The sequence below is a fragment of the Colletotrichum truncatum genome (genome assembly GCF_014235925.2).
Source record: "Colletotrichum truncatum strain CMES1059 chromosome Unknown Contig_0001, whole genome shotgun sequence".
Classification (NCBI taxonomy): domain Eukaryota; kingdom Fungi; phylum Ascomycota; class Sordariomycetes; order Glomerellales; family Glomerellaceae; genus Colletotrichum; species Colletotrichum truncatum.
In genome coordinates, this window is record NW_027222398.1 from 4,466,430 (window position 1) to 4,480,334 (window position 13,905).

The window sequence follows — 13,905 nt, forward strand, 5'->3', positions numbered from 1 at the left end:
ATCTCTTACGTAACAGTTTTGGTAGTAGTCGATAGTAAAAAAATAAAAGAAAAAGGCACAACGGGCCAGCAGCCAATGGTTTGATTAGTTAAAAGATTTGAGGCACAAGACGTCAAAAAATCAAAAAGATGAGGTCGTGCCCGGGTTCGAACCGGGGTTGCCGGAAGTTTTGATGCGATCAAAATCCGGAGTGATAACCACTACACTACACAACCGATGCTTGTTGTTGACGACACTGTTCATTGGAACGCTTATGATGGGAAAACCTGGAGAATCCGCTTCGAAAGTGGGGATTCTGAGTCATGTATCTTTTGCTACCCCACAGCACTCTTTGGTACCCGGACATCGCCTCTGCTCATTAAGCCGCTTCCCGCATCCCGCCGTAGGGAATGTCAGATTGTATTCTCATCTCACCTACACCCATTTAGAGAGTCTTAAAAGTATTATTTATCGTATTAGAAGATTCTGTAGAAACCAACGTGAAGCTGTGTGATAATGATAAACGAAGATTAGCCACTCCTTAAAGCCAGCTCCGAGAGATCGCCCGTTGATCAAATTCTATGGCCTCATGTGCCATGCGCTTTGTGAACAACGCCTTTTGCTGATGGTTGCAAAGAAATGAACAAGCTTCCCCGCAATTTCTCCAACGCTATGTGTACTCTCTGCACAGATGCCGATGCTGATGCTGGTCGTCGAAGCTACATCCTGGGCGCCACGCTCGCCCGGCCCGCAATCTACCCCGTCCCCGGTCGTGGCCATACTGGGCAAGTCGAATTAAACACCTATTTTGAGGGCTCATCTGGCACCTGATTTACAGTCATTTCTCATATGGCGTGGCGCAGCTTTCTTTGCAAAGATCGCGATTCAATTTCCGCCAGCCATAGTGCTCTGTTTTAACATTGCTGCATCGTGTATTGCGAAGATGAAGGTGAGTCTACCTCCATCATGATGTGGGCATCCAAAAGATGCTAAAATCGCGACTTTGCAGTTCTTGCTTTGCATTCTGCCTCTGGTGAACCTTGTGATTCAGCCATGCTTTGCGACTGTAGCCGACATACCAGGAGCCTTTGGCCCAATTTATCCGCTCACGCCATCGCCAGCGGGTGACATAAACAAATTTCTCAAGAGCCGGCCTAGCGAATTCGTGCATCCTGGTATCTGGCACACCCATGAGGATCTCGAGCGCATCCGCAATGGCGTTTTGGAGGGCAAAGACCCTTGGAAATCCGCCTACGACGCCTTCAGTAAAGATAGCTATAGCCAGTCCACCTATGAAATGAAAGGACCGAAAACGGTCCTTTCTCGCGGAAGCATCAGCAACTACACCACCTTTACTTCTGACTCCCGTGCGGCGTGGCAGAACGCCCTGATGTGGTACATTACAAAGGACGATGCGCACTGGAACCGCAGCACCACGATCCTTGACAGTTGGGGCACTACCCTTGTCGACATCATTGGCACAGATCGCTCACTCCTTGTGGGACTCGAAGGCGACCTCTTTGTTAATGCGGCAGAAATCATGCGTTGGGAGGGGAACTGGACCGAGTCCGGTGCTCGATGGCAAGGTGGCTCGGGTTTCAGCATCCAACTCTACTGGCTCTTTTCGCGTCAGTCCGTCGCCATTGGCCAGGCTAACTACGGCATGGCTAGTATTAAGGCACTCCTGAGCTTTGCGGTCTACTTGGACGATGTGACACTGTACAACTATGCCATCAATGAGTATCTGAACAACCCCTGCGCCGGGCTTTATTCCATGTTTGAGCCAAAGACCGGCCAATCTTCCGAGTCCGGCCGCGATCAGAGTAGGTTCCAGAGCACATCATAACCAATAAGAACCTACAGACTGATATTTATAGGCCACACCATGACGGGTATCGGCTGGGCTGCTCTTGCTGCTCGAGTTGCCCAAAGCCAAGGATCTGACTTGTACAGCCAGGGCAATGATTTGCTCCTCAAAGGAGCCGAGTATACGGCGAAATACAACCTGAATGAGACGGTTGAGTATGATCCCAAGTGGTTCCGGTGTGAGGCGATCCTTGTCAACGGTCCCTGGGCTACTATTTCGCAGAACAAACGAGGCGTCACTGCGTCTAATCCAATGTGGGACATTGTTTACTACCAGTACGTTGTCAACCGAGGACTAGAGGCACCATGGACAACAAAGGCAAAGAAGACGGTTGGGAAGGAGGGTCGGCTAACGGGGGCTGATCATCCTAGTTGGGGTGGTTTAATCTGGGCTTATTGAACAGCCTCGGTCAAGAGCCTTGTAGATAAGGAAGAGCATGCCATGCTCAGTACATACAAACTGGCTCTAAACATGTAATATGCCATTGTCTTATGCTTTCTATTAAAATGCGGAATAATACCGTTGCTATGACATTCGCCAAGTCTGTTGTCCACTTCCAAGCCGGAGCTGCCGTCGTGGTTGGACTCGTTGCCATAATAGGGAGAGTACATGCATGCATGCCTTCAATAGTACCCCGCAATCTAATGCAAGCAATATTTAAGGTGAGAACTTTACCCAAGGGGAAGTTTCCGAATCTGGGGGTGTAGAGAGAAATTTGGACTGGTCGAACTCTTTTCTAGGCAGGTTTCTCTAAGCCCGAACATTCACCAACACGGAGAGACAAGTGCGAATCGCATCAGTTGTTTAGATATAAGAAAAGAGATCACCAAAGCGCTTAGGATCCGAATCAAAGGTAATATTGTGATAGGCATATTGAAGGGAGCAAAGAGAGCACCATGGCTATGAACAAGTGACAAATGAAAGCGAACCATTGAAGTGAAGCAGAACCATCCCAAACTGTTGTTTTCGACACTATTCAATTCTGTACAAGAGTGTTCCAAAGCCCAACTGATCGTAACCGCCACTGTTCGGACCATAGTCGCCACCTCCACCTTCAGCGCCCCCGGCCTCCTCATTTACATGGTCGCGCATCTGCCCAGTCCATGAGGCATTCAAGCCTTTGATGGAGTCGTAGTGACTATACAAAAGCTCCCAGATGGGACGAAGCTGCCCGCGAGCGACTTCACTGATAACCTCAGCGGTGCCGTGACTGTTTGTAAAAGTCTCGAAAGGGACATCGTGGCCGAGGTTGTACTTGGCTACGTACTCCGCGCTTTTCACAGTTAGTAAAATGTCGTTTGACTTCGCTCATTGATATCAAGCTCACCCAGCGAGGATTCTGTTGTCTAGATATCCAAATAAATCATCTCCTTGGCTGTAAGACTGCTGAGCGAAGACGCCAAGGAAGGCAAAGTCGAGGAGCGCATGTCCCTGGTCTCGGCCGGCCTCCTGTCCCTGGCCGAGGTTTTTGTCTGAACCCGGTTCCTTGTGTAGCTTCCAAATTGCATTTTCAATCTGTCCGTTTCCTGCTCCGTTTTTGAAGTAGTTGACTGCTTCTTCATACATCGTCGCGTTGTCCGAGAGGACTCCGATCGCTTGCATGGCGCACATGTTTGCCAGGTCCCAATTCGCCCAGTAGTGGTCAATCACGGCGCCGTTGTGATTGACAAGGAAATCGTGATTCATCGGATAGAATATGTTCTTCAACATATTGACAAGGGCTGGAAAGCCTTTCCAACCGCTCCAGTCGCGCAGAAGCTCGCCGGCATTGGCGAGCTGATAGCCGTAGATACCGCTTGCAAGGAATTTGTCGGAGGACCCCCAGACACGTACGAGAGTGCTGCTCCAGGCGTCGAGAATGCGGCCTGCGGCTTCAGCGTGCGACTCGTTTCCTGTGATCTTCCAGTGGACGGCGTTAGTATAAGCGGCAGCTGCGTCGCGGAAGAGCAGAGCGTAGTTCTCCGAGGCGCACTCGGTACCTGCTCCGCGGCAGACCGTCTCTACCGGCCGAGGAGTATGATCGGCGCTGGCGCGCGTAGCGAGCTTGTCCCAACCTGTCTTCCATGGCTGGCGGTTGGCCCCAAGGAAGTCTTTTATTCGCTCAAAGTCCTTTGTGGTATGCAAAAGACCTGGGTGTGCAAAAGCCCGTCGAGGGGTGGTTGGTCGAGTTGTGCATGCGGTTGCGAACGGGGCGAGGAGGAGAAGCGCCCACGTAAGAACAGTCAAGGGAAAGGAAACAGTGCAGAACTTCATTGTGTATATTATACTGTAGATATAAGCATCCTACTCAAGGGCTGCGTCTACGTTTCAACCTGGAAAGATAGCGGACTCTTTCCCTATGAAGAACAAACAGAGGACGGCCATTATTTATCGGATATTGATTCATGTTAGATAGTGGTTCGTACAAGATTGAAAAGTGCGGTACCGTGGCTACGTAGATTTATTTCTGTCCGAGACCTACTCCGGTGTGGCTAGTCGACAGTTAAATTCCATGTTAGGGACATTAAAGGGTTGTGTTCTCATTTCTCCGGACAGAGCAACAGGAGTACTGGTATGGGTCCATCGACTAGTGTCTCCTAAAGTCTATCACATCCGAAATTTAAGGGGTGTGTCAATCGATGGTATTGTTCAGGGTACTGGCTAGGGTGATGTGCCGGTTAGACGCGTCTAGTTGCCGATCCCGCGGTCCTCCGCATTTCAGTCCCACAGGAACCGGAGCCACTCCCGAGAAATTCCCCGGATAGGTACATGCATTCTGTGATATAAAGCAAGCTGATTTCTCTTCATGCTGGTAAAGAAAAATGGGTTTAGCGCTATACTTTATGCTGCAGTATACTTCCTAGAATTGAGAGATTTGGCGGTCGGAATGGATTTGGCTATATCTGTTCCCAAGTGGCAAAAGGAATGATCTGTGTAATGAACCAGTTTCCGCTGTCCGGGGACAAATCGCTTCCTGGATACTAACTCGTTTCTCAACTTCCCCTGCCAATTCTTCTGTTCTTCTGAATTGTATTGAACAGCGTGAAATCAAAGCCGCTAGCTTGGCACTACGTCGTAATGCTGAAGCTGCATGCACCTGGATTAGTTCCTTGTAAGCTTAAAGACCGCTGATGATTACAAAAGCATTATCAATGGGGTAATCTAGCCTTGGGGGCAAACATACTTGAAATAGTGCGAGACGAAAGGTTCTTGAAGCATAGTGATCTATTGCAGATGCATTTAGAGATGGTTGTTGCTTTCAGAATTGTAAACATTGAAGTAATGATCTTTGTTAGAGAACCGTACCTTAACCTTTACAGTAAACCTAGCATTGAAAGAGTAAGCGAAATGTCTATACAACTGAGACGAGAATTGGTACGCCAACCATGGGGGGCCATACCGAGACCCTGGAAACAAATACGAGGTGGATGTGAACTTTATCAGCCTTAAAAACATCTTTCTTGAGCCTGGTAGCGGCAGCGTTTCACCTGGAGAAAATAATTCAACCCGAATGCTCCCAGGCTTTAGTGGAATCAAACGTTAGTTGAAAAGAATATCTGAGGTAAGTGTTCTGATCACAACCTTCAATGGACTGGCTATATGGTTAGATGGTCGATAATGATGTGCCTCCAATTCGATAATGAGACGGAATAAAGGCCGCTGGAATTATCAAGAATCGACTTAGGTAATTATATATCTCAAGTATGTGTAGCCCATATTGCCCTTCCAAAATCCAAGTTACATTTCAGATAGCAGGTCTGTTCGTAGACCTTCAACTCAATAGCTCTGAGCATTTACCTTTCCTTTGAACCACAAGTTGCGAGATTGAATGAAAAGCTAGAGCGTTGTTGACATCGCTATGAAAGCAAAAGAAATCTTGAAATACTAAGAGTTTTGAGTAGAGATATCAGACTACTTGCTAACAGTTTATCGACCTTCAGCAGGTCTCTATAAACTAGTGACACGACTTTTGCCCCCAAGGCCAGGCTTTGGTAGCAAGGCTGGCGGACAGTGACGAAAGGGTTGTAGTTACAAACGCTTCTGCCTAATCAGCATGAACTACTTTTCTTCCATTTCTTACCAAAAGTAATCGCTCAAACCCCAGAATAGATACTTTGAACGAAGAAAGATGAGCTTTTCTTCTAGCTCATATACCAGTTGAAGATGACGTTTTGTAACGGAAGGATTTGCGGGCCTTAATATCTATGTGCATTTGCCTATTTTGGAAATTGCATCTAATGCCCTTCGTCTTGATGTGGGCCATCAAAAATGTTCATAATCGCTGCCTATGCGCAGGAAAAGAACTATTTCTGTCATGTCAGAACGTGGGGAATGCGCTGGCATTACGTAGTTCCAATGATCGGCACATACGATCAGGATACAAAGTTGTTTATACCTTTGCGCAGTGGTGAGACCCAAGGCAAACATTCCCAGCAATCTCCAAATAAAGTTGCGGTGGCGGTGGAGTTTATGGGCAGGATTAGGGTAAACACCGCCTTACATCCCGCCGGGGTTCACCTCCGTCGGGGATCAACTCCGCTGGACTTCACATAGCCGACCGGTTGAAGATCCCAGCCAGCCAGAAAAAAGAGGGTTTTCTTGACATCCGAACTTGGTGACAGAACGCAGTTCATGAAGCCCTTGGCCATTGCAAGTCTCTGCGTACAGTACCAGCATATGGGATTATTTATCCATAATGAGAGCAAAAGCCCATGTCTTACTTGAAACTTTTACCTGGGCCTATATCAAACCAGCCTTAGATCCCTGCCAGAGGTGGTTCCTTTCACCGACAGTTGCGCTAGGCTTGGATATACCTTCAATAGCCAATCTAGGAAAGTGGAGCAATAGTAACATTCGAAAGCGGCACACATTGGTAACCTACCAATTGGAAATTCTTAGACAACTAAAGGACTCGCGGCCGTACATAGATGAGTAGATAGGGGTTTTCAAAGCTACCCACTCCACTGCGCCTAGGGCATCCACTAGATGTCCATAGCCTCATCCTTCAGATCCTCTAATGGACTGACTTTTGCAGAAGGCAGAGTTGAAATTTGGTTGTCTCTAAACCTTATAGCCATGTCAGGCTCTAGCTATAAATATCTTCGTATTCCGACGCCATAGACTGTCTTCCGCTGATTCACAATCAACTTACTTTTACTTACACTCACCATCACAACTCCTTGCATTTTTTCACGAATTTACATCATGCAGCTCCTTCAAGTTACCTCCATCCTGGCCATTATGGCGTCTTCTGCTTCAGCCTACGTTAATGTCGGAGGTCGATGCAGCGGCTCCGGCTATGATTGCATCACCGGCCAGACCGGAATTGCCGTCTGCAACGGAGCTACCTGGCAACTTGCTGCCAAATGTGGAAGCTGCGGTGGCGCTTGTGTCTGGCCTGCCGGCGTGGCCGCACCTTTCTGCAGATGTTAAACAACAACAAGTAAGTTAAGTCGGTGCGTCTTGATTTTTCCGACGACAGCTATCTAACGAAAAGGGTCAGGCCTGACGAAACAATCACGCATTACACGAAGTGTCTACGAAGATAATGGGGGAGACGGATAGCACGGAATACTACCTTGAATCTGTTCTGTCTATGCTCAGCTGTTCTCGTGGTTTCAATCCATGTACTGGTTGCTTTTTTATATATCTTTGAACTGCAAACAAAATGACTATTACCACAGTAAAGCATCAAACAAGGCTTACATATCCACAAATCAAAACGTAATATCTGTCTCAATTGCGTCGATCTACAAACTTGGTAACTTTCCGTCCTGTTTTGCTCAACTCAAACTCAGTGACATCATTTACAAATGTAACACGAAACTTGTGCTTGTTTGAAGAGTAGATCCAAAAGAATTCTTCGAGCCGGTTGACGACAATCTCTTTCCCTTCTGAACGGGAGCTGAGTACACGGAGTTCAATTGATGTCTCTGTTGACGGCTCCATTTTGTCTAGTATGACCTGCCATTGCAGAATTTCTAGAACAGGGTCGGCCATGACAGTGCTCAACTTCTTAAATTCAATGTCATACCCATCCCACATGAAACTGAACCGCTGATCGCGCCCTTGCAGCCGAAGAACACGCATGTAGGGTTGATGTGCTTCTGGGATCAGGGATAGGGCTTGTTCAGGAAGCGGTTGCAGAGAACCAATATCGCCAGTAAGATAGCGAACAACGGGATTGCGTAAACGTGTCAGAGAAGTCTGTGCGATGACACCTGTTTCTCCTTCAGGAAGAGGATTGGGGATGTCTCCGTCAGGAAACGAAAGCGGAAGAATCTCAACCAACGTCATGCGAGTGTCGATGATGAAGTCGGAGTAGTCTGAAGTAGAGTCGCTGGGGGTAAGATTGGGACTGCTCACTCCATATGGGCCAGCCTCTGCGCTGCCTAATATGGAGCAGATCTCCACAGGACCAAGAACACGATGAATATGAGACTTTTGGCCCGCGCTGAGTCCTTCGGAAGTGTAAATGATCTTGTCAAGCTTAATCTTCTCCCTTCCTGTAGTCATAGTCGAAATGTGGTGAACGACTGAGAGAACTTGACTTCCATCACCCATCAAAACATTAACGTTAAAATCTTGTAGGAGCTGGACCGTTCTGGATGGGGCGACATGATTTCCAGCAGCCAAGACTGAAGCGCCGGCGTTTTCCATGATTTCGCAAGTCAGGTCTAGCGATCTTGAATGTTTTTTTCATTAATATCACCTCCAATTTTTCGTGTTATTATGCTTGGATATTACTTACCGGTAAAGATCACCAGCACAATGGGTGGTCAGAGCCCAGTCGCCAACTTTGACCAAACCTAGGTTCTGGAGCATTTGGCCGAAATAGGCCCTGTGCCGACGGTTCTCGAACGCATCTGTGGCGAAAAACAATGGTTTGGAATTGGTACTCCCACCACCAGTGACGCTGGTGTAGACACTATGACGATACGTATTCTCAGGGCTGGTATCATTCACCAGCCTCTCAATAACGGCATACCTAGGCAACGGTAAGGGAGAGTCCATAGTTGTCTTTGATCAACTACTTACAGGTCCTTTTTCCTAAGAAGCGGCTGCTCTTTGAGTTCCACTTCTGTGGGAGAAAGTTTCAATCTCTCCCTTGCAGCTTGAATGTCATCTTTATCAGGTGGATACTGAGCTTCAGAATAAAAGGGGTGTATCTTAGCAACTGAAAGCACTTCAGCTACAGAGTAAGCTTTGCTAGAGGAAAATGGAGTTCGACGCCGGCTGCTTGATGTGTTCTTTGGATCATTGTCCTTATTAACAGGAGTGCTTGTGGAGTATGAATCCGAACCTAGAGGAGGGTTGGGAAGAAACGCAGGCGAAGGAAGCCATCTGGCAATAGATGTGAGTATTGTCCACGGTGCCATTTGGAAACCTTAAACCTGGACAAATTTATTCAATCGATTTGCAGTGAACAAATGTAATGATAGCCCTCCACGAGACCATTTGCAGCTCTTATACATGTATGAATGACTAGAATTGATCACAAATCTTAACAGATCATGAGTGTACATCAACAGTACTTAGATGGCAAAACAGTCTAAGCAAAAGCTGTGCCAAGCCGGACATATGACAGCGGATAGGTCGACGGCAAGACACTCTCGAAGCAAAATAAGTGGAATCCGAGGGACTTAGATATTGCCTTGTTGCACTCTCGGATAAACCGTAATACGAGATGCATTCACTTCACCACCTCCAAAAAGAAATCAAAGACATTATGCATTATGACACATCACGGCAGGACGCATGTCTCAGTTGGCAAGGAGATGCAATTGCTGCGAGTTTTGAGCCTATCCGCTATTTACTGCATATGGACCATACCGAATTCAGACATTCCTTGCGGAGACGTCGCCGAAGGGGCATGCATCCCAACGAACTCGACGAAGGTGGCGTTCAGGATCATTGATGTGATTGCGAGCATGAAGCCAGCGGCGGTTATCCATGAGAATTATAGACCCTTTGGGAAGGTCGGTCGATTTGAGATGCACAGTCGATTGCATCTGGACCTCTTCGCCCGCCAGGGCTTCCTTCAGCTTCTCCAGCGCTCTAGCCGCTCGATCTGTCAGGGGCGATAATATGTCTTCTCTAAAACGAATCATGGTTGACTGGCCCTCTGAATTCGTGGAAAATACAGGGCCAATGATGCCTTTTCGTGTCGGGTCTTTTATAAACTCGGCCGGGGTTGAGATGCAGTATTCAGGTGCTTTCAACGCAGCCTGGGTTGTGGGGGAGAGGAACTCGCACAGTCTCTCGACATTCATGACAGACAAGGTACCACCGCCATACCGATCGTGCTGAAGGACCTGCAGGGCAAAATACCTCGGCGGTGGATCTTCATAGCTGCAGTCGGTGTGCCAAGGGAAGTCGTTCATTGTTTCCGATCTCGCTTGGTGGTCGCCAGCTTGGAAATTTGTCTTGTTGGGGCGGACATCCCAGAACCAGCCGCGGGTTGCGCTGTGGGTAATGGGCAACTGATGATGATGATGCTTGTTGAGATTTTGAAGCAGATGTTTGAGGTAGTTGCTGTCATCGTCCGGAAATCCCAGCTTGATTTTTAACATGCCGGTTTGCTCTAGTTGTTGCGACACCTGACGGACATGCTCTAGTTCTTGAGCTAGACTTAGATGAGGTGCATCCAGGCATTTCAGGGTGTACGATGGATACAAATGGGTATTTGCACTAGCATGAAGCCGTTTTTGGTAGATGAGAACTGAAAATTTCGATGCGTTGGCTATCGGATGCTGCAGAGCGGAGGCAAGATGCCTACAGCGGGTGATGCTGCGCATTGTAAGATCAAGATAAGGATAGGATATCGAGGACAGTCCGAGGTCCGAGCCTTAAGGATAGCCAGAAAAATATATTCTCAATGTAAGATAAGCGATCAACAAAGTTCGCCTACAGGGCAAACTTCCTGTAATAGCTGTCGAGAAAGTGATGGATGACAGAACTTGAATTCCACCCCGTCAACAGCTCTGTTAATTTATAGAAACGCACCATCACAAGTCCTCAAAGAACTCTCCATCTACCACCGCAACTATACCTTTCTTCTTCTCTATTGGCACGCCCCTAGCCGAAACTCATCTATGGTACAGCAAAGACCAGAGCTTGGCAAACACCACTACTCCAAAGCATGATTAGCAACATAAATAGCCCTCCCAACACGTTCATCAAGTTCCAAGTTCGAGCCAGTCAGTCAGTTTTATTCGACATCTTAATTCAGTCATGCACACTCATCAACTTATGCAAATATGCCTTGGGCCTCAGCCGCACCAATATGGGCCGGTGGCGGGCCGAAGCGTCGACAAAGCCGCGTATCGCCAAGAAGAGGTCAAACTGCAGGAGGAATTGCTGAAATTCTGCCCAGCAGACTTGTGGCATGATGGATCATACTCCGCTGGCTGTCCAAGACCGATTCTTCTGAACAAATACCATCAGAAACATCTGGAAGAATTGCACGAGGCTCTAACCATTGCCATCGTCGACATCGTCCAGCGTTGGTGGACAGATAAGAGTGCACGGTTTCCGGAACGGATGCCCTTGGAGGCTGAGGAGGAGGAGTTGTTAAAGGTAGGGTCTCGAAACTCACCATGGGAATAACCAATCACTGACGACATTGTCTTCCAGTGGATAGAGAGCCAGGTTTTGGCCGGCAACCTTCCTGAATTTTCAAAGTGCCTAGGTTCGTGGCGACCAGACTTCTTGGTTGAAGAGGATGAGCACCAGACGGAAAACTATCGTATTACGGAAATCAACGCGCGCTTTTCCTTTAATGGATTTATGCATGAGTCTTATGGCCAACGAGCCCTGAACAACTCCGTAGAAGGAGACGCAAGCGAACTGATCGGTGCCACCGATCCGAATATGGTGAGAACCGGAGTTCCCTGACGATCGGTACCGATAAACTCTGACAAATATAACTAGATAGTGGATGGTCTCTTCGGCCTGTTTCAACCAGACCATGTCCTGCACCTTCTGAAAGGTGCTGAACACGGAATTGACATTCACATGTTTGTTGACGCAGTCAGACGTCGCTTCGGAATCAACCCCCGCTTGGTCACGCCAGCTGAGCTGAGACTGTTATCGGATCCTCGCAGCAAGAGCGGATATCGCTTATGCTGTGTCGTGGAGCACGCGGTGTCCCCGACCAATGTTTGGACATATACGACAAAGGAGGGCGAAGTGTGGGAGGAAATCCACCAGATCGGTCTGGAGCTGCATCAACGAGAGCTGTCGGCTCTGGAGCCTGAGATCCTGCGTCAGATCAGCCTACGTTGCTTCAATGACATGCGCACAATCTTGCTAGTCCATGACAAGCGAATGCTGGGCATTATCAAGCAAGAGATCCCAGATTTGGTGGCCCGCAGGGTGCTGACACCAATGCAAGCACATGTTTTAGGTAATGGTGTTGTGGATACGATCCTCCCGGGCTCGGGAGAGCTACAAGACCTTATTCAGGCGTCGATCACATCTCCCCAGCTGAGATATGGTTACATTTTAAAGCCGATCCGAAGCGGTAAAGGTGACGGAATAGTCTTTGGTGAGGATGTTGGGGAGGATAGATGGATGTCAATTCTGCAGGAGCATGTCTTACCCAAGATAGTGCCAGGGGTTACTTGCGTAGTACAGCGACGTATCATCCCGCGTGAATACGACCTTGTCTTGAAGGGACTGGAGGGGAGGGTTCGATATCCTCTTGTTGGTACTTACCATGTTGCGAATGGGAAGCTACTTGGCCTTGGGACTTGGAGGGCTAGCGGGGGGCGAATTGTCGCTGTTTCTTCTGGGGGCTCTTGGATCTGTTCCGTGATGAGACGAGATTGAGATTGTGGGGGGTCAGCTTCTTGAACAGATATTTACGTAACTCCGAACTGTTGATTTTCTTCAGGCTGTCTTGTTGGTCGCCGACTGGTGTAGAATGAGCTCACTGTCTTTACTTCGCCTCATAACTGCATTGAAAATTCAGGTTTTCTACTTGCTAACCATCAACCGAGTACATATACGAAAGACCTAATCCCTGATCCTGTGTTTTCAAAACATGCAAATTAAAGTTTACGAATCCTAGTGTAGCTGTGTTGATGTCCTGAGTGGGCCTTGGAGGCGAAAATGTGATCGACCGGGTAGCCTGGTATCGCTTTTTAAGCCTGTCAATCTCCAGTGAACCTAGTGTACACCGGTTCTCTGTGATTGCTTGCCAAGACGCTTCATCCCGCCTTTAAGAAGAAAGCTGCTGCATCACAGGAACGGGATCCCCGTCCGCCCATCCGAACCATACATTAGTGCCAGCCGACTTACGTTACAACAGCTTGTCTGGACCCTGCAGGTGCTCAACAGCCGCTTAGTTTCCTCGACCCCTCATTTAGCCCGTCTTGTGGCTTAGAATCGCCTTCATGTCAAAACTTTTGAACCATTCATTGCTCTCCATCCATGTCTGAGACCTTTTCGTTGCACGAAATAGTAGACACACACAAATCATGATATGCTTTAAGGATTGGAGACATTATTGTTTCAAATGTCAGAAGACTGTAATACGACATCCCATTTATGTGAGCGATGGTATGCTGAGACATGTTGAGCTGTGAGGCTATATTGCATGGTGTCTTTCGTTTGGGCTGTATTTGAAACCATGAATGACTGAATGTGCAATGGTACAAAGACACAACCTAGTGTTGATAGATGCTGTTCTAATGGGAAACAACGATAGAGCCTGGTTGTGCAATGCCCTATGCTGGTAGATGTACCATAGAAGCTTTAACAGCCGACAAGAACGCATTGGAACGAACACTAGCTACGACATCTAACCAATAGTTACTTACGCCAAGTAGAACGCTTAGTTCTACCTGTGGATTTACTTAGTTAGTTGATTGAGACTCAAGCCTAGACCTCCTTTGGATCAACACTCACTATCACAACATGGCTTTGGAAGTTTTCAGGCCAATATGTTGTGCACTCCGGATTAGTAATCGTGAGTGTCACTTAGAGTGATGACGGAGTCCTTACACTTGCCGACGTGGCCCACGTCCATACAATTTGAAGTTGTCCGACGAAGGAAATAAGGGACCAGTTAAACT

The 13,905-nt window shown here is 47.8% G+C and overlaps 6 protein-coding genes across 6 annotated transcripts; 3 read left to right on the top strand and 3 right to left on the bottom strand.

Moving 5' to 3' along the window:
- Positions 1-922: 922 nt before the first annotated feature.
- On the top strand, positions 923-2,245 carry CTRU02_201232 (glycoside hydrolase family 92; the record flags this gene model as incomplete). The annotated part of the gene is made up of 3 exons (XM_070203815.1): positions 923-928; positions 989-1,802; positions 1,857-2,245. 3 exons carry the CDS (start codon positions 923-925, stop codon positions 2,243-2,245), a joined length of 1,209 nt encoding a protein of 402 aa, XP_070062397.1.
- A 573-nt stretch (positions 2,246-2,818) lies between these two features.
- Positions 2,819-4,099, bottom strand: CTRU02_201233 (exopolysaccharide inner membrane protein; the record flags this gene model as incomplete). Its single annotated transcript, XM_036726263.1, has 2 exons — positions 2,819-3,119; positions 3,174-4,099. The coding sequence occupies 2 exons, from the start codon at positions 4,097-4,099 to the stop codon at positions 2,819-2,821; spliced, it is 1,227 nt and encodes a 408-aa protein (XP_036581945.1).
- A 2,931-nt stretch (positions 4,100-7,030) lies between these two features.
- Positions 7,031-7,258, top strand: CTRU02_201234 (C6 transcription factor; the record flags this gene model as incomplete). The annotated part of the gene is made up of 1 exon (XM_036726264.1): positions 7,031-7,258. One exon carries the CDS (start codon positions 7,031-7,033, stop codon positions 7,256-7,258), a length of 228 nt encoding a protein of 75 aa, XP_036581946.1.
- Positions 7,259-7,561: 303 nt separating this feature from the next.
- Positions 7,562-9,204, bottom strand: CTRU02_201235 (uncharacterized protein; the record flags this gene model as incomplete). The annotated part of the gene is made up of 3 exons (XM_036726265.1): positions 7,562-8,510; positions 8,577-8,813; positions 8,864-9,204. The coding sequence occupies 3 exons, from the start codon at positions 9,202-9,204 to the stop codon at positions 7,562-7,564; spliced, it is 1,527 nt and encodes a 508-aa protein (XP_036581947.1).
- Positions 9,205-9,663: 459 nt separating this feature from the next.
- Positions 9,664-10,623, bottom strand: CTRU02_201236 (taurine catabolism dioxygenase; the record flags this gene model as incomplete). The annotated part of the gene is made up of 1 exon (XM_036726267.1): positions 9,664-10,623. The coding sequence occupies one exon, from the start codon at positions 10,621-10,623 to the stop codon at positions 9,664-9,666; it is 960 nt and encodes a 319-aa protein (XP_036581948.1).
- A 436-nt stretch (positions 10,624-11,059) lies between these two features.
- On the top strand, positions 11,060-12,658 carry CTRU02_201237 (uncharacterized protein; the record flags this gene model as incomplete). The annotated part of the gene is made up of 3 exons (XM_036726266.1): positions 11,060-11,404; positions 11,462-11,701; positions 11,759-12,658. 3 exons carry the CDS (start codon positions 11,060-11,062, stop codon positions 12,656-12,658), a joined length of 1,485 nt encoding a protein of 494 aa, XP_036581949.1.
- Positions 12,659-13,905: the final 1,247 nt, after the last annotated feature.